At 34.7% G+C, this 23,661-nt stretch overlaps 1 protein-coding gene across 5 annotated transcripts in view; it reads left to right on the top strand.

The window, feature by feature from the left end:
* The window catches only part of LOC150104041 (ecotropic viral integration site 5 ortholog-like), a 340,587-nt gene that overhangs the window by 174,636 nt on the left and 142,290 nt on the right, over nt 1-23,661 (top strand). For all 5 annotated transcript variants that reach the window (XM_090396705.1, XM_090396704.1, XM_090396706.1 and 2 more), the window contains 3 exons: nt 950-1,249; nt 15,387-15,512; nt 18,782-18,925. In XM_090396705.1, coding sequence (XP_090252831.1) covers nt 950-1,249; nt 15,387-15,512; nt 18,782-18,925 — 570 coding nt within the window. The remainder of the gene's footprint in view (nt 1-949; nt 1,250-15,386; nt 15,513-18,781; nt 18,926-23,661) is intronic.

The raw sequence follows: 23,661 nt of genomic DNA, 5'->3' as shown, positions 1-23,661 counted from the left end.
CGAAACTGGTCTGGGTAGTGACCCTTTCAATAATGCATAAATTATTCATGTCCATAAGGATATGTGCTTTACATGGGATACAAAGGCAAGTACTGTAATATCAAGTCATTAGCTTTATGAGTTTCCCTGTCATGAAAATACTTCAGGCGCATACTTTGTTTGCTTATGCTTGGATAAAAGATTAAACCAAGAATATAATTTTGTGGCATCTTTAATTTATCTTTTAAAGCAGTCCACATTAAGGCAACTTGGAGATGTATTCCCTGCAAGCTCTCTGGTTAACTTATGAAACTTTCATAGTTTCTACATTCGGCTTTGAAATAATGCTGGATCTAATATCAATTTTCCTTATGTAATTTTACATCGGTGAACTGAAGCCTCTTAAAACTTTTTTTTTAAGTAGATGCCATTTGCATATTTTGTTAACTGTTTATTTATTTATTTATTTTTTTTTTTTTCATGCCATATGTTTTGAGATGACACAAAAGTTCACTTGTTGATGACACTATGCTTTGCGTTATTTTGGAACACATTGGACAACTAGCTGATTTTTGTCATCCTTTTTTAAAATGTTATCAACATTCCCAATATTTTTTATACTTTGTTAAGGCTAACTACAACAAATATAATTAAGTAATTATTTTACTATTCTTTATTTCACACTGCTTATGCATAGACATGCATGAAGTGACTGGGATTAAAGTGAGCTCAGAACAACCCAGTTATTTTATTTCTTTTGGCAAGAATATGATTTTCAGATTAGACAAGATTATTAAAAAAGCTCAGATTTCTTTAGAAATATTTCTACTATTCCCAGCAGTTGAGAATTTTAAGGATTTTCCTGGAAATTCTCAAGAATATGCCCTATGTGTTACTATTTTTTTTTTCTGTTTTATTTTATTGCATTTGATATTGTGTTTTTATTACATCCTGCTAATTTCTTTTCCAGGAGATGGTGCGTAAAGGAATTCCTCACCACTTTCGTAGTATAGTATGGCAACTCCTGTGTAGTGCTCAGAACTGTTCTGCAAGGGAGCAATATACAGATTATATGAAAAGCACTTCACCTTGTGAAAAAGTGATTTTAAGAGATATTGCCCGTACTTATCCTGAGCATGAATTTTTTCGTGAAAAAGATGGTCCTGGGCAAGAGAGCTTATTTAACGTTATTAAAGCTTACTCTTTACATGACAGAGAAGTTGGTTATTGTCAGGGTAGTGCATTTATTGTTGGTTTACTTTTATTGCAGGTAAATGCTTATGTTTCTTTAGTTAACATAAACATTACTCTTGTCATTTGACTATAAATTTTCTTTAAACTGCCTTTAATATTAGTTTTTAGTAAGGTAAAGCTTACTGTTGCATGATATATCATGGATATGTGAATTCAATTTGGATATATAATATGTCATTATGCTGTTTCAATGCATTCCACATTTTTAAAATGGTTACAGGAGGAAAAAAAAAGCATTTGTATCATGCAAAATGAAAACTTGTTCTGCAGAAAATGGAAAAATAAAACGGAAAAACACAATTTGGTTTGCAGAGAATTTATAGCAGTTATAATTGAAAACTGATTACTAATTAAAATTGTTTATATTCATATTTTGGTTTGTAGATTCAAAGATAAACAGACCTTTATATAACCACATCGGTTTTTACTATAACAAACTTGTAGGTACCAAATAGTAGTAGTAGTTTTAAAGAAAAAGGTTTGTAGTAGTGTTATTACTTGACAATGTTGATGCTGTGAAACTTTAGGCTGGACATTTCAATAGTTTTATTTTTGTTAATATAATGATCTTTGCTCTAGTGAAAGTTGAGTGTAGTTGGTTGTGATGTTGAGCTAAGCCATTAAAAAAAATAATGAATAAAGAAAAGCTTATAGAGTTGCAGTCTAACCTCTTAATACTAGGAGTGAGTTAACACTCCCTTTTGAAAATTCTTGAACTGTTGTTGTGTAAAGTTAAGTTTATGATAGTTTATGTAGATTTTATTCACCAAGCAGTAATGTGGCTTGAGCGAACCCTGCTTTAAAGTGGGACAAATGCTAGGAAGAAGAAGCAGTAACATGGCTATGAAATCAACAATGAAGCAGATTTGGTTGATTCTAAATTAGCTGTCCATTTGAAAATTTATTTCCCAAGTCCTTAAGATATCTTTATTTGCAGTTCTTTCAGATGGGATGGGGGTGGTTGGCAAATAAGTTTGTTCAGTTTTTCAGAGTGGAATGAAACACATTTTATTTAATATATATAATACATACTAGTCAGTTATATATTGACCCTCTTTTCAATGACCTCTTGCCATCTGTCCACCAACTTCATTATGCCGCGTTCATAAAACTCCTGAGGTTTACTGGCAGAAAACGGATCCAGGTGTCTTTTGACAGCCTCCTCATTAGCAAAGGTTTTCCCATGCAGAGAATTCTGCAACGATCGGAATAAGTGGTAATCGGAAGGTGCCAGATCCGGTGAATACGGAGGATGCGATAAAACATCCCAGCCAAGACGTAACAATTTACTCCGGGTTGTTAACTGGGGTCTGGCATTGTCATGGTGAAAGACAACTCCTTTCCGATTTGCCAATTCAGGATGTTTTTTGCTAATTGCATGGGCCAGTCGCATTAACTGTGAGCAATAGACAGTTGAATCAATCGTTCTGCTTGACGATAACACCTCGTAGTGGACAACACCTTTATAATCCCACCACACAGAGAGCATGATGTTCTTTGGGTGCAATCCTGCTTTCGAGGTTGTTTGCAGCAGTTTGTACTTGTGTCCCCATGATCTTTTATGTACCACATTATCGTACACGACCCGTTTTTCATCTCCCGTAATCATCTGCTTCAAAAATGGGTCGTTTTCTTGGCGACGTCGCAGCGAATCACAGTGGATATGCGAGCAGTCATATTGGCCTCAGTCAATTCATGTGGCACCCAAACATTGAGTTTTGAAACATATCCCAGCTTGTGTAAATAGTTTTCAACGCTTGTACGGGATATGTTCAGTACTGCAGCAATCTCCCACACTGTTTGTGATGGTTTTTTGTCAACAATATCCTTCACAACACTCGAATCAACCTCGGTCAGGAGACTGGCGTGAGGCGCATCACTGATGTCGAAATCTCCAGAACGGAATTTGGCAAATCACTTTTACCATACACATTCTGTTAAGGCACCATCCCCATATACGCTGCATATTTTTTTATGGGCCTCCGCAGCTCATTTGCCTTTTTTGAAATAAAAAAGCAAAACATGCCAGTAATGTACATTATTTCCTTCCATTTCTAAAAATATGTTGCTCAACTGAAGTAGGCCGAACGAAAAAGCAAATGAGCTTTGGTTTGAAAGTGACAGTGGTGGGAGAGTGTACTAAAAATGCTATGAAAATGAGGGTCAGAAGTGAGGGTCAGTTCAAATGATTGAAGCAGTAGCTGTAAAAGAAGATAGCATTAAAAGAGAGAATAAGAGTGAAGATCGAAGAATTGTAGTATGACAGATGTTAAGAATGAACAGTTAACTGTAATGAGGGAGATAGTGGAGGGAAAAAAAAGAAGTGCAAGAAAAGAGAAAGGAATGCTTGACTAAGAGAGAAGGAATAATTAAGGAGAGTGACAAAATTGTGCTTCCCAGGTGCAATAATTAATGATGTTTAGAGTGAAAGGGTTAAAGTGAATTCATTGATTGTGTTGGCTGGAACGAATGATTTGAAAGGCGAATGGTATGGTGTGAGAGGACATGAAAGTAGCAAAAGAAAAGAGCGAGTCTGTTGCTGTGGTATGACAGAGTTGAGCTCAGAAGGAGGGCCATAATAGCAAATGAATCGATGTGTAGGTTATACAGGAGGAATGATGTAGAATTTGTGGATATGTGTGTAGCTAGTTTGATGGATGAAAGTACTTACACAAGAAGGATGTTTGCATCTGAATGGATTTGGTGTTCAGAGTTTGGGAAAAAGTGTTCTTGAATAAAATGAAAATGAATGTGCAAAATCAAGGAAACACTACGGTTTTTTTTTTTTTTTTTTTTTTTTTGGGAGGGAGGGAGGAAGGAAAGAACTGTTGTGTAGATACACAGATATCATTGAGGCAGTAGAGAGTAAGAATGTGCATAAAATGTCTAAATTAGTGCCACTGACCAAAATCTGATGGTATAAAGCATCAGAATGGTGGTAGACCTAAGGGATTTTTGCCCTTTATGTACAGTAATACAAGAAACATTCAGAACAAGAGGGAAAGGAGTTTTTGGCATTGGATAGTTCATCGAGGCCAAAGCTTATTGGAATTTGTGAGACATGGCTGATAGAAAATGACATAGTGGGATAGAATGTGAATGGTTATAGCATGTTTAGGATGGATAGAGAGGAAATGAATGGGTGGAGGAATATTATTGATGATAGCCGATGAACTGCAACCAAAGAGAGTAAAGTTCAACTGCAAGCAAGTGAAAATAGCACATTGGAGACCATCTGGTGTGATATAGTGGCCAGCAGAACAAAATATATAGTTCAATGCTTCTATAGACCAGGGGATATAAAGCATGATGGGGATAATATGCATTGTCATATAAGCTCAGTGAGTGGAGGGCAAGTAATTATTATGGGGCACTTCAACTATGGGAACATAGATTGGAAAAAGGAAAGGACACGTGAGAGGAAGGAAATGGAATTTATGCAGTACTAAGGAATAATTACCTGAAGCAGTATGTTATAGAGTGTACTAGGTTTTGGGAGCTCTAGATCTAGTTAAATTAAAGATGCCAAGCAATTATATTTTTGGTTTATCCTTTATCCTAGTGTAAACAAACAAAGTTTGTGCATGAAGTATTTCATGACTAAGTTACTTGTACATAGAGGTTAATGGCTTCACATTAATTGCCTTAGTATCTCATAATGCAAAGCACACATCCTTTTTTGTGTGTATAATGCTCAGATCATGGGAAGGGCCACTATTCAGACCAGTGGGTACTGTCATCAGTGGGTACCACATCTAGAAGTGATACTAAGGTTGACTTTCACTACTTGTATATGGGAAATATGACTTCTGCTTTACTTCAGCCTTGGTATTACTTTTAGGTCTGACTCCCACCGATGAGACCTCAATTCAAGGTCAAAACTTTGAAAGAAGTGGGTAATGGCCCTTCCCATAATATGCTTAGCATTATACACTGAAAAAATGGATCAGTGCTTTGCATTATGGGATACTAAGGCAATTATAATGCAAAAAGCCATTACCTTCTATGTACAAGAAGATTAGTAGTTAAAATACTTAATGAGCAAACAAAGTTTGCTCACACTTGGATTAAAGATAAACCAAGTGTATAATTTCTTGGTTTATAAATATATAATTTAATTTACTTTATAACCAAGTGGAAAACTTTCAATAGCTAGATTTAGTAATTGCAACAGAGAATTTGTCTATTATCAGTATGACCACATTCTCACCAGTTTGTGAGAGGGATTATATGGTCTTGATCTGGGAAGTTGCTAAATATGTGGAATTTTCAGTTAAGAGTGGGTATATGTAGAACTACAGGGTAAGTATGATAAGCTTAGGAGATTGCTTGAATCAGTGCCATGCCATGTGAAACTGCAAGGGCTGAGTGTTGATATGTATGAGAAGTGGTAAGAGTGTTTGTTTGAGGAAAGTAATAGCAGACTGCATACTTAGGAGAATAAATCGTGTGGGAGTTAAATGGATGAATATCATCATTAAACTGGAGCTACAAGAAAAAGAAAAAAAAAAAAGCAAAAATTCTGGAGGGAATTCAAGGAGAAAGGTGACCAACAGGCACATATGAGCAGTACGAAGCACAAGCCAGAAGGGTAACCATTGCAGTTAAAAAGGCAAAAGCAGAGTATGAAAGGAGGTTACCAGTGTAGGCCAAGGGTAATTCAAAGAGTTCTTTTGATATGTTGCAAGTAAATAGAAGAATGTTTATGTTTAGAATGATTTTGATGAATGCTGACAGACAGTAGGGAGGCAACTGAATCAGGCAAAATAGAATTACTAAATGAACACTTCTGCAGGATTGTATAATCCGGGTGGAGATATTGCAGTAACACGAGGTAATATCTTATAAGGAAACTGAGGTTTATTTATTTCATATGATGATAAAACAGCAGTGAGCCCCCTTTTACAGGGAGGTATGGCACATCTCAATCCCTCCCTATTTTTTATCTGGACTCAGGAACGGCATAGCTGACGAATCAGACCTATAGCTGGAAGGACTATCTTAAGTATTCCTGACTGTAATCTGTGTGTTCATAGGGCTGGTTTGCATGTTCTGGGGGACGAAAAAACCAGAGTTTCTGGGTGACCCACCTCTGTATGAGACCGCCTAACTCGCCTTTCATCGAAACAGGTGCCAAGTAAAGGTTCCTCACATCGCGTATAAGAATCAAACCCAGGTCTTTCTGACCAAAGGGCTTTGTCTATACTGACTGAGCTACGGAGGCTTGAAACTGAGGTAAATGAACTGGAGGTGCATATTACAGAACCTTCATGTGAATACAGCTGTGGGATTAGATGGTATATCAGCTCGAATTTTATGAGAAGGTACTAGGGAATTGGCAGTGCCTTTGACCATGTTGTTAACTGTCTCAACTCTGGGTTAATCCCAAAGGGATGGAAAGAGGGTAAAATAGTTCCATTGCCTAAAGCAGGGGTGGGGAAACCTTTTTAGTATCAAGGGCGAAAATTGCTAATTTAAAAACTTCCACGGGCGATTGGCAAATTTTAACTCATATATAGTGTATGTAGTGTGCAATATATATCTCAATAAGTAAATGTGCAACATTCTCATCTGATATGGTATCTTTTAATTACAATTGTGTAGACATATAATTATAACAATCAAGCAAAGGCTATATTTATTTTATTTAAAAATTTATTATAATTAAATAAATTTAATTATAATAAATTTAAATTATTATAAAATTTTATTTACATGTACATACGAGTACATCAGCAAAGGGGCGAATTGAAACAGACTCTCGGGCGAAATTTCGCCTGCGGAAGTTCCAAGGCTTTGGCACTCCAAATTACTGACCAATCAGAATATCAGGGGTCATAGTCAAGGTACTGGAGAAGATCAAGAGCAAAATATAGGGATGTATGGGTAGATAGAAATGGGATACTATTTGGGGTGGGAGAGGGCAACATGGATTTGTGAACAGTAGGTCATGCCTCAGGAACTTGCTCACATTTTATAATTCAGTGACAGCTGGGTTGGATAAGGGTTTACAGTTATACTGCTGGACTTTGCAAAAGCTTTTGACAGGATACTGCATGGAATTCTAATAAATAAATTGGAGCACTTGAGGATGGATATGAAGTGGATAAGAGGATAGCTGATGGAGAGATATCAGGTTAGTTTATTCGGAAGTAGTCCAGTAGAAGGCCTGTGACTAGTGGTGTGCCACAGGGCTCTGTTCTTAGCCCTCTACTATTTAATTCGTAACTCAATGATACAGGAAAGATTCTGAGCAGAACTATTCAGTTGTTTGCCAATGATACAAAATTGGCTAGAGCAATAGTTAATACAGATCTTAAAATTCTGCAAGATGATTTAGATAGACTGGCAGTCTGGGCAAAGGAGAATCAATGTCAATTTAATGTGGTAAAGATTATGCATTTTGGAGTGAAAAGATTACCAGCTGCATATCACATTGATGAAACTGTACTTCAGAAAATTGATGAAGTCAGGGATTTGGGGATATTAATGGATAGGAAATTAAAGTTTAGGCATATTGTAAAAGTGGCTTATCAGACAAGCAGGTTATTATACCTCTTTATAGAGCATCAGTAAGATTTCATCTTGACTACTGTGCACAAATCTAGTCATCTGGGTTTCTTGAGGATAAGGAAGAGATGGAGAGGATCCACAGGTGAGTGATCAAGATGGTAGCAGGTCTATGAAATGTATCTTATGAGGACAGGTTGAAGATTTGTGAGTTACAGAAAAGGGGTGATATGATTGAGACATACAAATTACTGAAAGTTTTTTAAAAGATTAATACAGAGGAAAATTTTCAGGACAGGTCTGGTGGTGAGATAACTAGGGGCACCACCCATGGAAATAGAATGGGTGTAGTTAGCAGGGGTGTCAGGACTAGATTTTTTGCTTGGAGAGTGGTGAACAAGTAGAATAGGTTGCCAGCCTGTTGTGCATGCCATGACTGTGAATAATTTCAAAGCAAAGTATGATAGACACTGCGCAAATGTTGGATAGCGCATGGCATGATGTTTAGGGCCTCCCTCGATGAGTCTCAGGACTCCATAGAATAGCCCTTAATAATAAGAATTCGTTTGGTTTTAGAAGAATGAATGCAGCTTCCTTTAATCATATTTCAGATGATTAATTGATTGTTTTATTTTCCAGTCTGCTCAATGGCAAGTTTTTAGGACTTGGTTGACTCTTGATTTCTTATAAGGAGTTGTCCAACAGTTGTCTAATATCTTAAACATCCTTTATCTTTTAAAAGTTATAACCTCTTTTCTCTCCCTTCAAAAATATTATTTAATAATAAAAATATTAGTTAAATGTATCATTATTAGATGAAACTGACAATGCAACCCACCATCTATCTTCCTTCTACATGCAACACCACTATCAACTCTTTATATGCCATGCCACTATACACCCAAAATGCCATCTGTGGCCCACTGATAGCATTTTTGTCTAATTTATTTTAATAACTTATTATGCCTTAGTGATCTATTCATTGAACATTTTAAACAGTTATCTAATCAGTAGAGATGAAAGAATTCAGTTTGCACTCTTCACGAAACTTATATATTCATCCTGGCAGTGCCATTTTGCAACTTTTTCCTCATGAGTAATAAAGAAAAAGTTGTAAATTAAAGATACCAAGAAATTATATACTTTTTTACTTGGTTTAATCCTTTATCCAAGTGTAAACAAACAAAGTTTGTGCCTGAAGTATTTTCAGGACTGAGGAAACTCATGATAAAGGTATGACTTCACATCACTTGCCTTAGTATCCCATAATGCAAAGCACATCTCCTTGTGGACATGTATAATAGATAGCATTATACATGTCTGCAAATCATATCACCTTTACCACGAGTTGCTCCAGTCCTGAAAATACTTCAGGCGCAAACAAAGTTTGCACCTGAAGTATTTTCCAATTGTCCAATTGTAATAATGTTTAATTATTACAATTGGTTTAATCCTTTATCCAATTACAATTGGATAAAGGATTAAACCAAGTATATAATTTCTTCGTATCTTTAATTTATAGTATAACCAAGTGGGAAAACTTTCAATGAAGAAAAAGTTGATTATCATCCCCCACCTCCCTTCTTTTTTTAGCAATACGTGAGAGTTTAATTTTTGACATTGATTTTAGAAGTGCATGTAGTCTATAATGGCTCATCCATAAAAGTATGTAATGATAGATCTGTATTTTAAAATTCACACCTTTTATCATATGTAAATGTCTCAAATTATGTAATAAAATTACATAATAGAAAATAATAGTAAAATTATTAAAATAATAATTATCAAATTCTTGTTAGGCACCCTCAAAGGATGTATAGAGTGAGTTTGTTATCACTAACTTCCTGTTGCTGATTTTCTTCAAAATTAGTTCTGTCACTTGTCAGTACACCAATATTATATTTGATATCTGTATTACGATTTAAAAAAAAATCGTAATACAGATATCTACTCTATACTATAAAATGATAAGCTGAAATTGGAAACGGATGTAGGCTGTAACGTTTTTGTGTAACATTTTTGTCAAGTTATTTGAAACGTTTTGAAACTCAGGAGCTACCCTGAGTGTCAACTCTTCAAAATTCGAGTCATCAGAATTCAAGGAGAACCGGCCTACCACACCGGAACACTGGGGGTTGGGTGCCACAGGCATCAGGGGGCAGAGCCCCCTAGTATTATTATAATATTTATTGTATTTATATTCAATACAGAGCCTGTGTAGCTCAGTGGATGTGGCGTTTGCACACCACCGTGCTAGGCCGCACGAAGGAAGTCTTGGTTTCGAGTCTAGTCGGCGACTAGAGGAAATTTTTCTAAGCCTTTTTTCGACCGGTTCCCGAGTTAGTCGATCTCTGGCACGGGTAAGCAGGTTTTTCCTCCCGGAAACTCGGGTTTTTCGTCCTGTAAACTCAAGAAAATCGACCGTAGAACCCACATTATTTCAGACATTAAATATATTGTGTTAGGGTTAGAGACCACGAGATGGCGGCACATTTGAGCCGTCTCTCTTCACTGCGTACCGCTTAATTAGTGATAGCCTTGGGCCATCTGTCTCTGATTGGGTACCAGTGGAGATTGAACTGCCCACTCAGTCTCCAAAAGTTAGATAGGGCTAAATGGCCTCGCCTACTCCCGTATATACGGGAATAAAAAGGCGTTAGCTGATTTTTTTTTTTTTTTTTATATTCAATACAATTTATATTCAAGATTTTGCATTTGTAAGCATTTTTGTGTGCTTCTTATCAATACCTTTGAAATGAAACTTATACGAATAAGAATATATTTACTGATATTCATTAAGCGCCGAAGCAAAATTTGTGAACCAACAGCAATGTGTGATATTTTTCCATTAAAAATTAAAAAAAAAACAAAAAAGAAATAATAAATAATAGAAATTAAATACTTTTTTTATTTTTTAAGATTAAAAAAAAACTACTTAGCCTAAATAGCTGAAATGTTTTTCTTGCTCTATAGATTATTATTCGTGACACCTCCAAGGAGTCCGAAGACTCATCGCGGGAGGACACCTACTGTACAACATCATTGTTTAGGTGTCTTTTTGTTACAGATGGTCATGAGATTGTCAGTACACCAATAAATAAATTATTCAATTTACAGAATCCTGGAGAGATATACTGGATTTCTTTAGAAGTACATCATCTGCATAAAGCAAATAACTAAGTTTACCTCCAATTCTAATGTAGATTTAATGCCTCTTTTTTTCACTCTTTAAAAAATTTTTTTTTTATTATTATTATGACCTAATACCTCCATGGAGTGTCCAAAGACTCATCAAGGAATTGCATCTGCTCTACAACTCTGTCTCCACCACTCCACTAACTGCAACTACCTTCATATATACCAGCGCCATCTACCACTGACCACCACCACTATTTTCACAGACAATCACCAACATCCATGCCCACAACAGGATTCGAACCCACAGCCTTTGGGCTGGAAATCGAATATGCTAACTACTCAGCCAACCAGGACAGGTGTACTTATATCCACTGTTATTCATTGTCTATGTGGATCTCATTATGAAAGAAAGTAGCATTAAATCTACATTAGAATTGGAGGTAAACTTAGTTATTTGCTTTATGCAGATGATGTACTTCTAAACAAATCCAGTCCATCTCTCCAGGATTCACCTGATTTTACATCAGAAAATTAGCTTTTTTATCAAGCTATTTTCTTATATTTCTTTTAATTCTAGCTGCTGACTTATAACTTAAATATAGACTGTGTGTTTTTATATAATGTTCCATTCACCTTCATATAACTGAACTAGAATTCTAAACAGATTTTCTCTAAACTGATGTTGATAACCTCTATTTTGCCTGAATCTAGCTTGTTCTTCTCCAGATTTTTTTCTATAATTTTTCCCAATTATGTTCACACAAATTTTACCTGGAGAACTTATTATAGTAGAGGAATGACTCTAATTCTCACATTCAGTTTCATTCCCTTTTTATTGATGGGAAATGTGAGAGCTCTACTCCAGTCATCTAGAATTAGACCTTCTGTTAGGTTTGAATTGTGCAGTATAACCATTACAAAACTTTTATACCTCCATATTTGAGCATTCTGGAGTTTTCTATTATTCATGTATTCATTATTCATGTCTTCTATTATTCTATCTTTGTATTCACCAGTTGATTGGGAACGCTCTCAAAGTATCACCAAGAAGTTTGGTCTTGTTACCCCCACACACAACGAGTTGCAAGATTCCAGTCCATATGTGGTCTCAACAGTGCCTGCCATCCAAAGATTTTTCTGTGGATTTTATTTTGAAAGATCTGCAAGGTGTTCATTTGATTTTTTATAAAATATAAAATAGTAGGCCAATTGATTGTCTTGTATATTACAACTTTAATTCTGTTAGAGAAAATTTTGGAAGATAACTGATATGATCCATTTAATGTATCTTCTAGTCTGTATTTCTTAACAAATTTTGACATCTCAAGTAATTAATTTCAGATATTTGAAGGAGGTGGTATTTTTAAATACTTCTTCAGATAATTTTCCTCTTGTTGTTGGTGGTTATTGTTGTTTACTTTAAATATTAGTTTTGAGTTTCTGAATGCTATCTAATATCTTCAGCAATTTTTACAGCTTGGCAAATATCTGCCTATTCTAATATTATTGTTCTGCTTTTGTTAACATTGGGTTTAGCTTCCAGTGATGTGACCTCAATAAAGGTTGAAACTAGTCTGGGTAGTCATTCTGTTCATAATGCATAGAGACATTATGCATGTCTTAAAGGAAGTGTACTTTGCATTATGGGGGATGCAGGCAATTGATGCAAAGTCATTAGCCTCTATTCTAATAGCCTAGTTGTGAAAATACTTTGTGCAAACTTTGTTTGCTTACACTTGGATAAAGGATTAAACAAGAAGGTAATTTCTTGGCAAGTTTATTTCCACAACTTCCTTACACTTTGTGTTAACTACCCCACAAACATTAAGAACCTGGGTCATTATATTCATTGTCATGTGATCATTCTCCTGCTTACTGACATTTAGTTTATTTGTACCCACACTCATCTGTCCCCCCCCCCAAAATAAAAAAATAAAAAATTGCAGTTTTCTATAGGTCATCCTTTAGGCAGTGTTACCATTTGGATCTGAGAATGGCAGAAGTTGTATCCAATAGCCTTAGCAATGGAACCAGTTGTGGAATGTTTTTTCCCACTTGGTTACAGTGTATATTATACTTGACAAGAAATTATATTCTTGTTTTAATCCTATACTCAAGTATAAGCATAAGTGTGACATAACTTCACAACTAGACTACTGACTTTGTATCCCTTAATGCAAAAACATTATGGGAAGAGTCACTACCTAGACCAGTTTTGATTTTTATTGAGGTCTCCTTAGTGAAAGCTAGACCCAAGAAGATAACAAGGATATAGTCATGAAGTTGCTAATGCTTGAGCATAGGATGGAGGGGGTGGAGTCAGGAAAGTAATAATTTCTTGTTAATATAATATATATAGTCTTTGAACAGCATGCAAGTTTTTTTGTATTTGGTCTTTGCAAAATCTGTGAATTTTTATTTATTTACTTTTTAAAGATGTTGCAGACTGTAGTGTAGCCAGAGATGCATGGAGGTTTTGACTTGAACAATTTGAACTGCACAGAATTTTTATCTTAGATCTGCTTTGGCACACTTAGTGAAGAACCAAGGCCAGGATAGTGGTGAACAATTTTGTATGGAATAAAGGATGAAGATTAAACTAGTTATGAAGTTGAGCATAAGATGGAAGAAAAAAAAAAATAGTCAGTCAGGAAAGTAATAATATGGATTATTTGTGGAAAGCCACAAATAATCCTTGCTGAAATGAAGTCTTTCATTCCAGCAAGGATTATTTCATATATTTGTGGAGTAGATGTTTAGATGAGGAGAGTGAAAAACAGTGATCAGATCATGGAAAGGAGATGCACATAAAAAAACCAGCAGTCATCTTAATTGGCACCATTGTATGTCATAGGAACTAAGGTTGAAATTGACTGGGAGAAGGCCATTCTGTATAAAAGGTTGTGATTTTCAAGAGGAGAATAACACTACAGTATATTTGAAGAGAGATATGTGAAGTTAGAGAAAGGAAGCCAGTTTGAATTATGAATTGAAGTTTTCAAGGAAGTTGATATCACTAGGTAATTAGACTATAGGAAATCTACTTTTGAAGATAAATCTGAGGTCAGCATGGCCATTGGAATTAGGATAGCTGTAAAGGCAGGAAATGAAAGCAACAAAGTGAGGTAAGAAAATCTTGTTCCTGGACAAATCATAAAGTGGTATTCGAGATTAGTAATGTTAGTAATTCATGGCATGGAATGTTAGATATTTGACAAATGCTTATGTTCTGAATGCAGCTAGGATAGTTAAGATGAACTATAGTTATAAAGGATGCCAGTCAACTTTCAGAAAGTAATAACAGATTAAGTTCAGTTGCGTGCAAATAATGGCTATCATTAATGTTTAAGCTCTGGATGTTGAAGTGGAAGTGTTTTTTGTGGAGGTATATTTTATTCTTATTATTTTTATTTTTATTAGACTGTCATCTTTCATATTTGATTAGAAACTTACAGAATGGGGAGACATGTAGTAAGAGTGACTTGTAAACATCACTCCTGTACAGGTGGTGTCCAGGATTCACTAAAAGCATGACTTGACAGTGCCCACCTATATATGGCTATATTCTTACTCCTTATAGACACAATTTAGTAAAGTAGCAGCAAGATTATTCACTAAATGATTGGAATGCCTCCCGATTCTACTACCACCAGGTTTGGTCTCATATACTATCTTGTGGCTGACCCATGGAACTATTTTATTGCAATACCTTCAAATCAAGGAGATACTGGCTTTGATGTTAGTGTCCTGAGCATGTCCATTAAGACTTTCACTGCATGTATGAAGGTATTTCTCTAGAGATGAAACATGGCCATAACTACTTCACACTTCCAATGAGCAGGTGTTTCACTAAGCAGATTCCATATATGGCATTGCATAGTTTCCAGATAGTTTGTGTTATTATATAATACTAATTAAAGACAGAAGTCATGTATTTAAAAATTGTTTTATGTAATTCGTAGAATTTTCAGCTGTGTTTCATAGCCATTTTCATTACATTACAGAAAGATAACCACAAAAAATAGAGAACAATAATTAAACAAATTCTACAAATAAACAATTTTACATAAGTGACTTCCTTCATTAATTAGTATTATAACGTCATCTTCTGCTTATGTCTTGATTTTTAAATCAAGATTGTGTTACCACACACACACACACACACACATACTTCTATATCTGTCTCATTTAAAATTCTGAGAAAAGACCTGTAATTGTAATTCAAAAGGTTTATGCATTCACATGCACACATCTTTCTTCAATAAAACTGTTTTGTCTGCAGTCTGGTAAGTGTATGCTGAAGTAGTTTAATACAACTCAAATAAATGTAATCTTTTATTACCTGAAACTTCTAATTATCATATTGTAAATAAATTTTTGGGAGAAGCAATATGTTGTTTGGAAGTTTACTTTATGTATTTGACTGATAAGTCTTAAATGATTAAAGAACTTTTCTTCTTTTATGCTTCAGTCTAGAAACAAATATTAATAAACAATATTTTCAGATGCCTGAGGAAGATGCATTTTCAGTTTTAGTAAGGCTCATGGAGGATTACAGGTTACGTGAAATGTATAAGCCCAGCATGGCTGAATTAGGACTATGTATGTATCAACTAGAATGTGTTGTACAGGTAGGAATTTTTTTTTTATGATAAATTTTTATGTGGTACTATTTTAAATTATTTACATAAAATGAAAAATAGTATTTAGTGATGATAGTTTATTGCAGAATAATGAATAGAGGTGTTTAATGATGTAGCATTAGTTTATATCCAGTACTGTTCCTTTTTTTTGTCTGCGTTATTTAGAATTCAGTTATGTATGTAGATATCTGAAATATCTTAATTCTTTAATTGCCTGTAAGTTTTTTAAACTTGATCTTTAATCCTATTTGAATTTTTTTTGTTTTTAACCTGATCTAGAAACACTGCTCTAAAAACCAAACATGAAACTTTTTCAAGCCATTCAGGCCTCCAATAGTGGGTTTTTCTTACACTGAGATTAGGATTTGAACCAGCAGCCTGATGGTTGGAAATCAGATGTGGTAACCACTTGGCCAACCAGGCAAGTAATTTGATTGCTTGTTTGCAACATTTTTTAGACTTTGTTTTATGGTGGTTTCCTTGACTATTCATCATTACACAGAGAGAGAGAGAGAGAGATAATGTCAGAAGTTGGGCAATATGTAAAAATGTGCTTTAGTTATCTTTCTCTCTCTCTGTCTGTCTTATATGACCTAATCAGTGCAGTCTACAACTATGCCTTACTAGTGTTCCTGAAATCAAAATGTATTATAGCTTGATAAACTTGTTTCCAATTTTTTTTTTATCATTGCTTAGCAGTAAATTTGTTTATGGTAGGAAAATGTCATTTTAGATAATATTTAATTAGACAGGTCTAAAAAGCACCACCTAAGTAGCTAATGTAAGATAACTGAAAAGGTCAGTAAATTTCCTGACTTATTAAAAAAAAAAATATATATATATATATATATATTTATGCAAAATAAAGTTACTACTTTTTAAATCGGCTAATCTTTCCTATCTCCCACAAAGGGGATAGGCATCGACCATTGGATCTGTTTAAGTTAGGAGAGAGAGAGTGAAGAAAAGTTACACATTTCTTTATAAACCCATTCCATGAGGAACAGACTCTGTCTAGTGTTGATAGCATGTTCTGCAAGTCCAAATTGTTCAGGGTCAAGGTCTTGAATATAAGACTTGTTCTTCTAGCCGAATAAAAGCAGATCTTCTTGTCTGTCTGAAATAAGATAACCCACAAGAGCAAGAAATCTGGTAGATGCCTGACTGTTAAATTATTTAAGGAATTTACAACATATACTGGAATATTAATTAAAAGAAACTTTAATAAATACCTCCTATATTTCAGCAATGTCACATTGCCATCTTCATGGGAACATACAACAAATGGCAGGCACTACAGAAAACAAATGAAGCAGAAGAGAGAAAACTACTGTTGTTCCTAGAGTCCTAAAGGTGTCCCCCCCCCTAGGGGGCTATATTGCTTTGTCTTGGCTGTTGGACTAAAGTTCTCAGATGCAAGCTTCCCAAATTTGGAGCAGTCTCATGCACCCAAATTTGTTGAGGTTTAGAAAGTTTTTTAGAGCTGAGGCTGATTCCACGAACAATCTTTCATATTTAAATTTGCTGCGGTGTATTAACATGGCTTTCTTCCAACGTATTCTGTGGCAGGTATCCAGAGTATGGTCTGCAAGTCCAGAGTGGCTGTCCTGGTGAAAGTTCAAATTGTTCAGGGTCAAGGTATTGAACATAAGACTTGTTCTTCTATCCAAATAAAAGCAGATCTTCTTGTCTCTCTGAAATAAGATAACCCACAAGAGCAAGAAATCTGGTAGATGCCCAGATAATTGAGATGTGGAAGCTTGTCCTTAGGAGAAGCGAGAAAGGTAGAGATGTTTCTGATGGGATACAAGGCAACAAAAATATTCAGCAGTTTTAAAACTTTCACTATGTGTTCACTAATGCCTTGTATATAAGTGATAGGAATATGAGTTATTTCTTCTGTATTTGAAGAGGTATAGATACCACAACTGTTAAAAGCTCTTTTGATGAAAGAATCCTTAAAATTATTAGTATTAATATGTTGTAATTCTTTCTGTAACAGTTCATCTGAAGAACATAAGGAGTGGGTCCAATGAACCAATGTTTTTAGTTCCAGCCTTTTGACTGGAATGGTGATGAGATTCAGCATGGTCATTCATTTCAGCATGAGATTCAGCAAGAGTCTTCTTCTGATAAAATGAGAAATGTAAACTACCATCATGTTGATGAAGAATTAAAAGATCTAAAAAGGCTAACTGCTTATTTACTTCTTTTTCTAGGCATTTTTAGAAAGAAACTGTTGTAACTCAGAGGAAGAGCCATTCCAGATACCAAAAATATCATCCACATATCTGAATCAATGAAGGTGAAATGTTTTCAAAAATATGTTGTTCAAAGTGCTCCATATAGAAATTGACAATAGCTGGAGAAATAGGATTGCCCATTACTGTTCCTTCGATTTGTTGATATAACTTGCTTTTAAAGGAAAAATAATCAGAATGTATTAAAAATCAAATAGTTGAACAATATCTGAAGGAAATTCTTGTTGTGATCCGGTGCTGTTAGATAAAGGAACATTAGTGAATAAGGAAACATCTAAACTAATCATAATATCTGAAGCATCCAAATGAAGATCTGAAATTTTATTTTAAATTCCAAAGTGTTTTTTTATGTAAGTAGCAGTTCTTCTATTTGAAGAGGTAAGTAAATTGGATAAGAATTTGGAAATTTTATAAGTGGGACATCCTATACAGTCTACTACTGGTCTTAATGGAATACCTGGTTTATGAACTTTGGAAGATCATACAATCTAGGTGGATAATCAAAGAAAGTTTTAAGTTTTTTCTTTTGATCTTCATTCCAAGTAGAAACATTATTGATAAGACAATTGTCTCTTTAATTGATTACAGGTATCTGTAGTTGATAAAAGATTAATTACAATTTATACCATTCTGCCCTCCATGGGGCAGAATGGTGTGATTTATAATTTATTCAGAATTTCGTTCAATAAATAGCATTCTGTGGCAGTTTCAGACTCATCACAACCAAACTTTTTGTTTTGCTGCATATAACTTGCTTGGGAAAGAAGATAACTCTGTTTAAATCATAAGGCTTCTTGGAATCAGGCAAGAATAACTTGTAGAGATGATAAAGTTCAACACTATTGATGGACTTTAGTGAAAAGGTTAATCGTTATTCTGGCAAAATTTAGTTGATAAAATATTCTATTTACTTGACCAAAACAGGTCATTGAGCATAATACTAATTTCATATATCCATCCAATTTAGTGTTACTCAAAACTTAAATTTTCTTATAGGAACAACTGCCAGAACTTCATGCACATTTTCAAGCACAAAGCTTTCACACATCTATGTATGCATCATCATGGTTTTTGACACTCTTTACATCATGTTTGCCATTTCATCTGTCCTGTAGGGTAATGGACTTATTTCTTTCAGAGGTATGTTTTTTGCTACAAGTTCTTGGTATTTGAATAAATAAATTATAACCTTTGTGTATTGTTGCATTAAGCTACAATATTGAAATAAAAAAAAGAAAAAATATGTGAAAAGCAATTATATTAAGAAAATTGAAAGCTGTAAGAATAAAAAAAATAATGGCTTGGAATTTCTTGAACAATGTTTGTTTCATTTAAGAGACAAAACTTCATTTATTGTTTTGGATTGGGTTCTGTCCAAGTGTGCAGTAACATATTAATCAGTCAGTAGGTATATGCTAATATAAATTTGGTGTTAAGAAAAAAATTAATTAAATGAAAAAAAAAATTTAGTTTGAGGTAAAACTACAAGTGTGGAAACCTTTTAGTTTTTACACACACAAAGTCAAACGAGTCTGCCCACAAGGCTCCTGCTGTGGACCAGGCTTCAGGAACATCCAGTATGATTTGCTATTAAGACTTCCTTTCAAAATTTAAACAAAAGTCATAGCTTTTGCAGATGATGTGATGATGATTTGGGGACATGCCGCCTTACAATTAGAAGTTATAGCCAATGAAGGACTCTTTAAAATTGCAGAGTGGATATGCAATAAGAAAGGTACATTCAATAGTACCAAGTGTAAAGTACCCACATCTCACGTAAAAAAAATCAAAACAACCTGTAACGGTCTTCCTAAATGGGGAAGTTCTTGAGGTGGCCTGTGAGCTAAAATACCTAGGAGTAACAATAGATGAAAAATTTACCTTCAATAAGCACATCTCATAAGTTGCCAAAAAAGTTTACAAATTATAAACCTTCTAGCAAAGTCGGCAAGGATTAAGTGGGGATAAGGACAATGAGCACTGAAAACAATATATACCGGAGCTATACTACCATTGGTATCTTATGCTGCACACCTTCCTGGAAACATACACTAAAATCAAAGAAAAACCGACAAAAGCTAAACAGAGTTCAATGCCTTAGGACAATATCTATCGAAGCAGCTTACATTATTGCAACTCTAACACCGATCTGCCTGAAAATACAAGAATTTTCTTATGTATGAAGTTGCTTCTGGATGATATAACGAAAATGATAACATCGATCCAAATTGCTATGAACATCTGCTTCACTATAGTAGGTGGCCTGCCTCACCCACTAAAGAGAACATATATTGCTGATCTTCATACCACATCTATTACAACAGTTTTCAATTTAGTCAGGGAATCTTGCAGACTTAGCAGATTTATTTAGAAGTATAACATCATCCACATAAAGCAAAGAGCTCACATTAACATCTCCAATTTTGATATCAGGTTTAATACCACTTTGCTTCATAATGTGATCCATACAGATGATGAATAACAGAGGGGATAATGTACATCCTTGTCTGACACCAGATTTAACATTAAAGCATCTTCCTGTACTTCCTTTAATTTTAACTGCTGACTTACAACTCAAATAAAGACTAAGTATTGCTTGATATAATGCCCCATTGACACCATATAACTGTAGCATTTTGAATAGCTTCTCTCTTGGCACCTTGTCATATGCCTTTTCCAGATCTACAAAACTTAAATACAGATCTTTGTTATATTCCCATGATTTCTCACCTATTTGTCGTAAAGTGAAAATCTGACCCTGACAGCCTCTATTTGGCCTGATTCCAGCTTGTTCTTCACAAAGTTTCCACAATCCTTCTGAACCATTTCTCAAGTATACTTGCATAAATCTTACCAGGAACACTCAGCAGAGAAATACCTCTGTAATTCTCACATTGTTTTATTTCCCTTTTTATATATGGATACTATGAGCTCTACTCCAATTATCTGGAATTCATCCCTCTGTCCAGGCCTTCTGAACTATATAGCAACTGCAAAACTTTTATATCTCCATACTTGAGCATTTCTGGTTGAATATAATCTACTCCAGCTGCCTTTCCACATTTCAGGCTTTTGACTTTTTCTAATTCAAGTATGGATATGTATTCCTGATTGCATGCCTGCTGAGTGTTTTTTACCACTGTGCTGTCACTAATTGTTTCATTTAGTAATTACTCCATACTTCAAGGACATCTTTTTCTCCAGTTTTCATGTCACCTTTATCATCTCTAATTCCTTTTTACAGCACTCTTTCCTCCATTTCTGAGCTTCTTCAACAACCTCCAGAATATTTTGCCACCTTCTTGATATTTATTTTCTATGTTCTTACCAAAGTCTTTCCAACTTTTGGTTAGCTAGTTTTACACAGTGTTTACCTTTCTTACATTTGTCTCTGTATTCTCTAAGAGCACAAGCTGACTTATTTGCCAGGAATTTTTGATATGCTTTCTTCTTTTCCCTATATAGTATCATATTCTTATCAAGTCATTTCTAAATTCTGCCTTTTACCATCTCCATACTACTCCAATTCCCGAGTCTCTGATTGGTATGTTGTTTGCTACCTCTGTCTTGACAGACATGAAGATCAGCTACCATTTGAATGGAAGAACGTAAAAAATACACCTGCAGTCATGACTATGGTCAATCGCACCTTGCAGACATTCTTTGGATACAGCTCACAGAATCAGTTTGAAAATAACAATCAATCTCTATCAGTAAATTGAAGAGGAAAAAGGCTGTTTTTAGAATCTGCTGCTGCTCTTAAAAATCAGTCTAATTTAAATAATATGGTTACATAAAACTTCCCAAAATATGGGAAATACTAATACTTTGATATCCCAGTTTACATCCTAGGCCACTGACAGGTGTCCAGAGAGGATATGCTTCACCTAGTCAGAACTCTTTCATCTTAGTAGTTTTTCGTCCATGTGTTTCAGTTAGGTTTTTACTGCCTTTGTGTATGTGTGTGTGTGTTATAAGTCTCATTTTGTACTCCCTGATGATGTCTCTGTAACTGATATGAAATATTGGAAGCATAAAATACTATTTTTAGTCATTTCCTGGTGCTGTTTCACTCCATTAAACTTATGAGTTTTACCCAGCACTTAAGCCTTAAGACATGGATATGTCATTCGTGGTTAAGATATAGCATGCAAGGCTAAACAATATGGTAAGCTGAAACTTCAGTTGTCTAGACCAGTGACTTCCAAAGTGGGAGGCACTGCCTCTTTGGCCTTGCACTGGAACGATTCAGGGGTGGGCATTAGTGGCCTCATGAGCAAAAGAGGGTGTTGAATCGAAGTAAGGGGGCAGTGAAAGCATAAAGGACAAATTAGTTGCCGAAAGAAATTTATAAAAAATTTTGATGATGTATAATGTAAGTAAAGATCGTAATGGTTGCTTTATTTTCCAAGGAAACATACAAAATGCAAGTCACATCCGATCAGTGTTGAAGTTCGACAACAGGTCTTTAATAAGCAAAGTGTTGGTGTATGTGGACGACTTTCAAGTCATTGGGATTTTACAAGTCCATTATGCATTGGCAGGAACATGTACATGTTATGACTTGTTCACTTTATAATACTATAAATACATGAGACATGAAATCAGTTTTGGATTGTTTCTGAATTGTGTGCAAGCAGTTAGCAATTTGATGTAGTGCATATTTGATTTCTAGTTGGTACCTTACTTAGACGAATTGTACACAAAGCAAATTACTGTTGTTCCAATAAAACAGCAGGTTTCACATGAGTATTTTTATACATTTTCTTGTAAAAATAATTTGGTTTAGGTTTGGTTTATTTACAAAATTGCATTCTAGCAATTTTGTAAATAAACAAACAAAATATTACCAATGTGCCTCATTTGCCAAAAAGTTTTTTTCAAACGAATCTACGAAGCCTTCAAGACTAGAAGAACATTTGACAAAAGTTCAGGCTGATAAAAAAAGATAAGGATTTATCATATTTTCAAGCACTTGAAGAAAAATTTTTGAAACAAACCAACATTTACAGGTATGTTTTCAGCAGCATCCAAACTAGATACGATGATGGGTTGTGCACCTCTTACAACATTTCCGCACTGATTGCTAAACCAGGAAAACTGCATAATGTTGGTGAAGAACTAATCATACCAGCTGTTAGTGAGGTCATACACACTGTACTGCGCAAGCCAGCATCTGATATTAAGAAAATTTCTTTGAGCAATAATACAGTGCAACGAAGAATTGGTGAAATGGCCCAGGATGTTGGAGACTCATTATGTGAGTATTTAAAAACAACCCAGCTATCTATACAACTTGATGAGTCTACTTTACTAGGAAATGAAGCCTTACTTTTAGCATATGTATGATACTTAAAAGAAAAAATTTGCCAAGAATTATTATTTACTAAAAATTTGCTAACTGACACTAAAGGAGAATTGATATTTCATGCATTGGAAGAGTTTTTTAAAGAAAAAGAAATCCCTCTGAGTAATATCTTGTCAGGTGCTACCAATGGGGCTTTAGCGATGGTAGGATGCTATCGTGGTTTTATTGCATATTTCAAAGAGGTGGTGCCAAATGTATTCACTGTACACTGTATGATTGATCATCAATATTTGGTTGCCAAATACCTGAGTGATTGCCTACACAGGTCAATTACATTATGTAATTACAGTGGTCAACAAAATCAAGTCATTCATTGAATGACAGAACTCGCTGCTACAGTTTTTTTTTTTTAAAAACGGGGATGATTCTTTATGAACCAACTTGATTAAGTTGAAAAGTGACATAGCTTATTTGACCGACTTGTTTAACAAATTTAATGAAATAAATCTATGGCTCCAAGGTGATGAGCAGAATTTAATAAAAACAAAAGCTGTTATTTCTGTGTTTG

The sequence above is a fragment of the Typopeltis vanoorti genome, chromosome 8 (genome assembly GCF_054136105.1).
Source record: "Typopeltis vanoorti isolate ZY-2024b chromosome 8, IOZ_Tvanoo_1.0, whole genome shotgun sequence".
In the NCBI taxonomy this organism is placed as follows: Eukaryota; Metazoa; Arthropoda; class Arachnida; order Uropygi; family Thelyphonidae; genus Typopeltis; species Typopeltis vanoorti.
The sequence above is the reverse complement of the archived record's forward strand: the minus strand, read 5'-3'. Positions and strand labels throughout refer to the sequence as shown.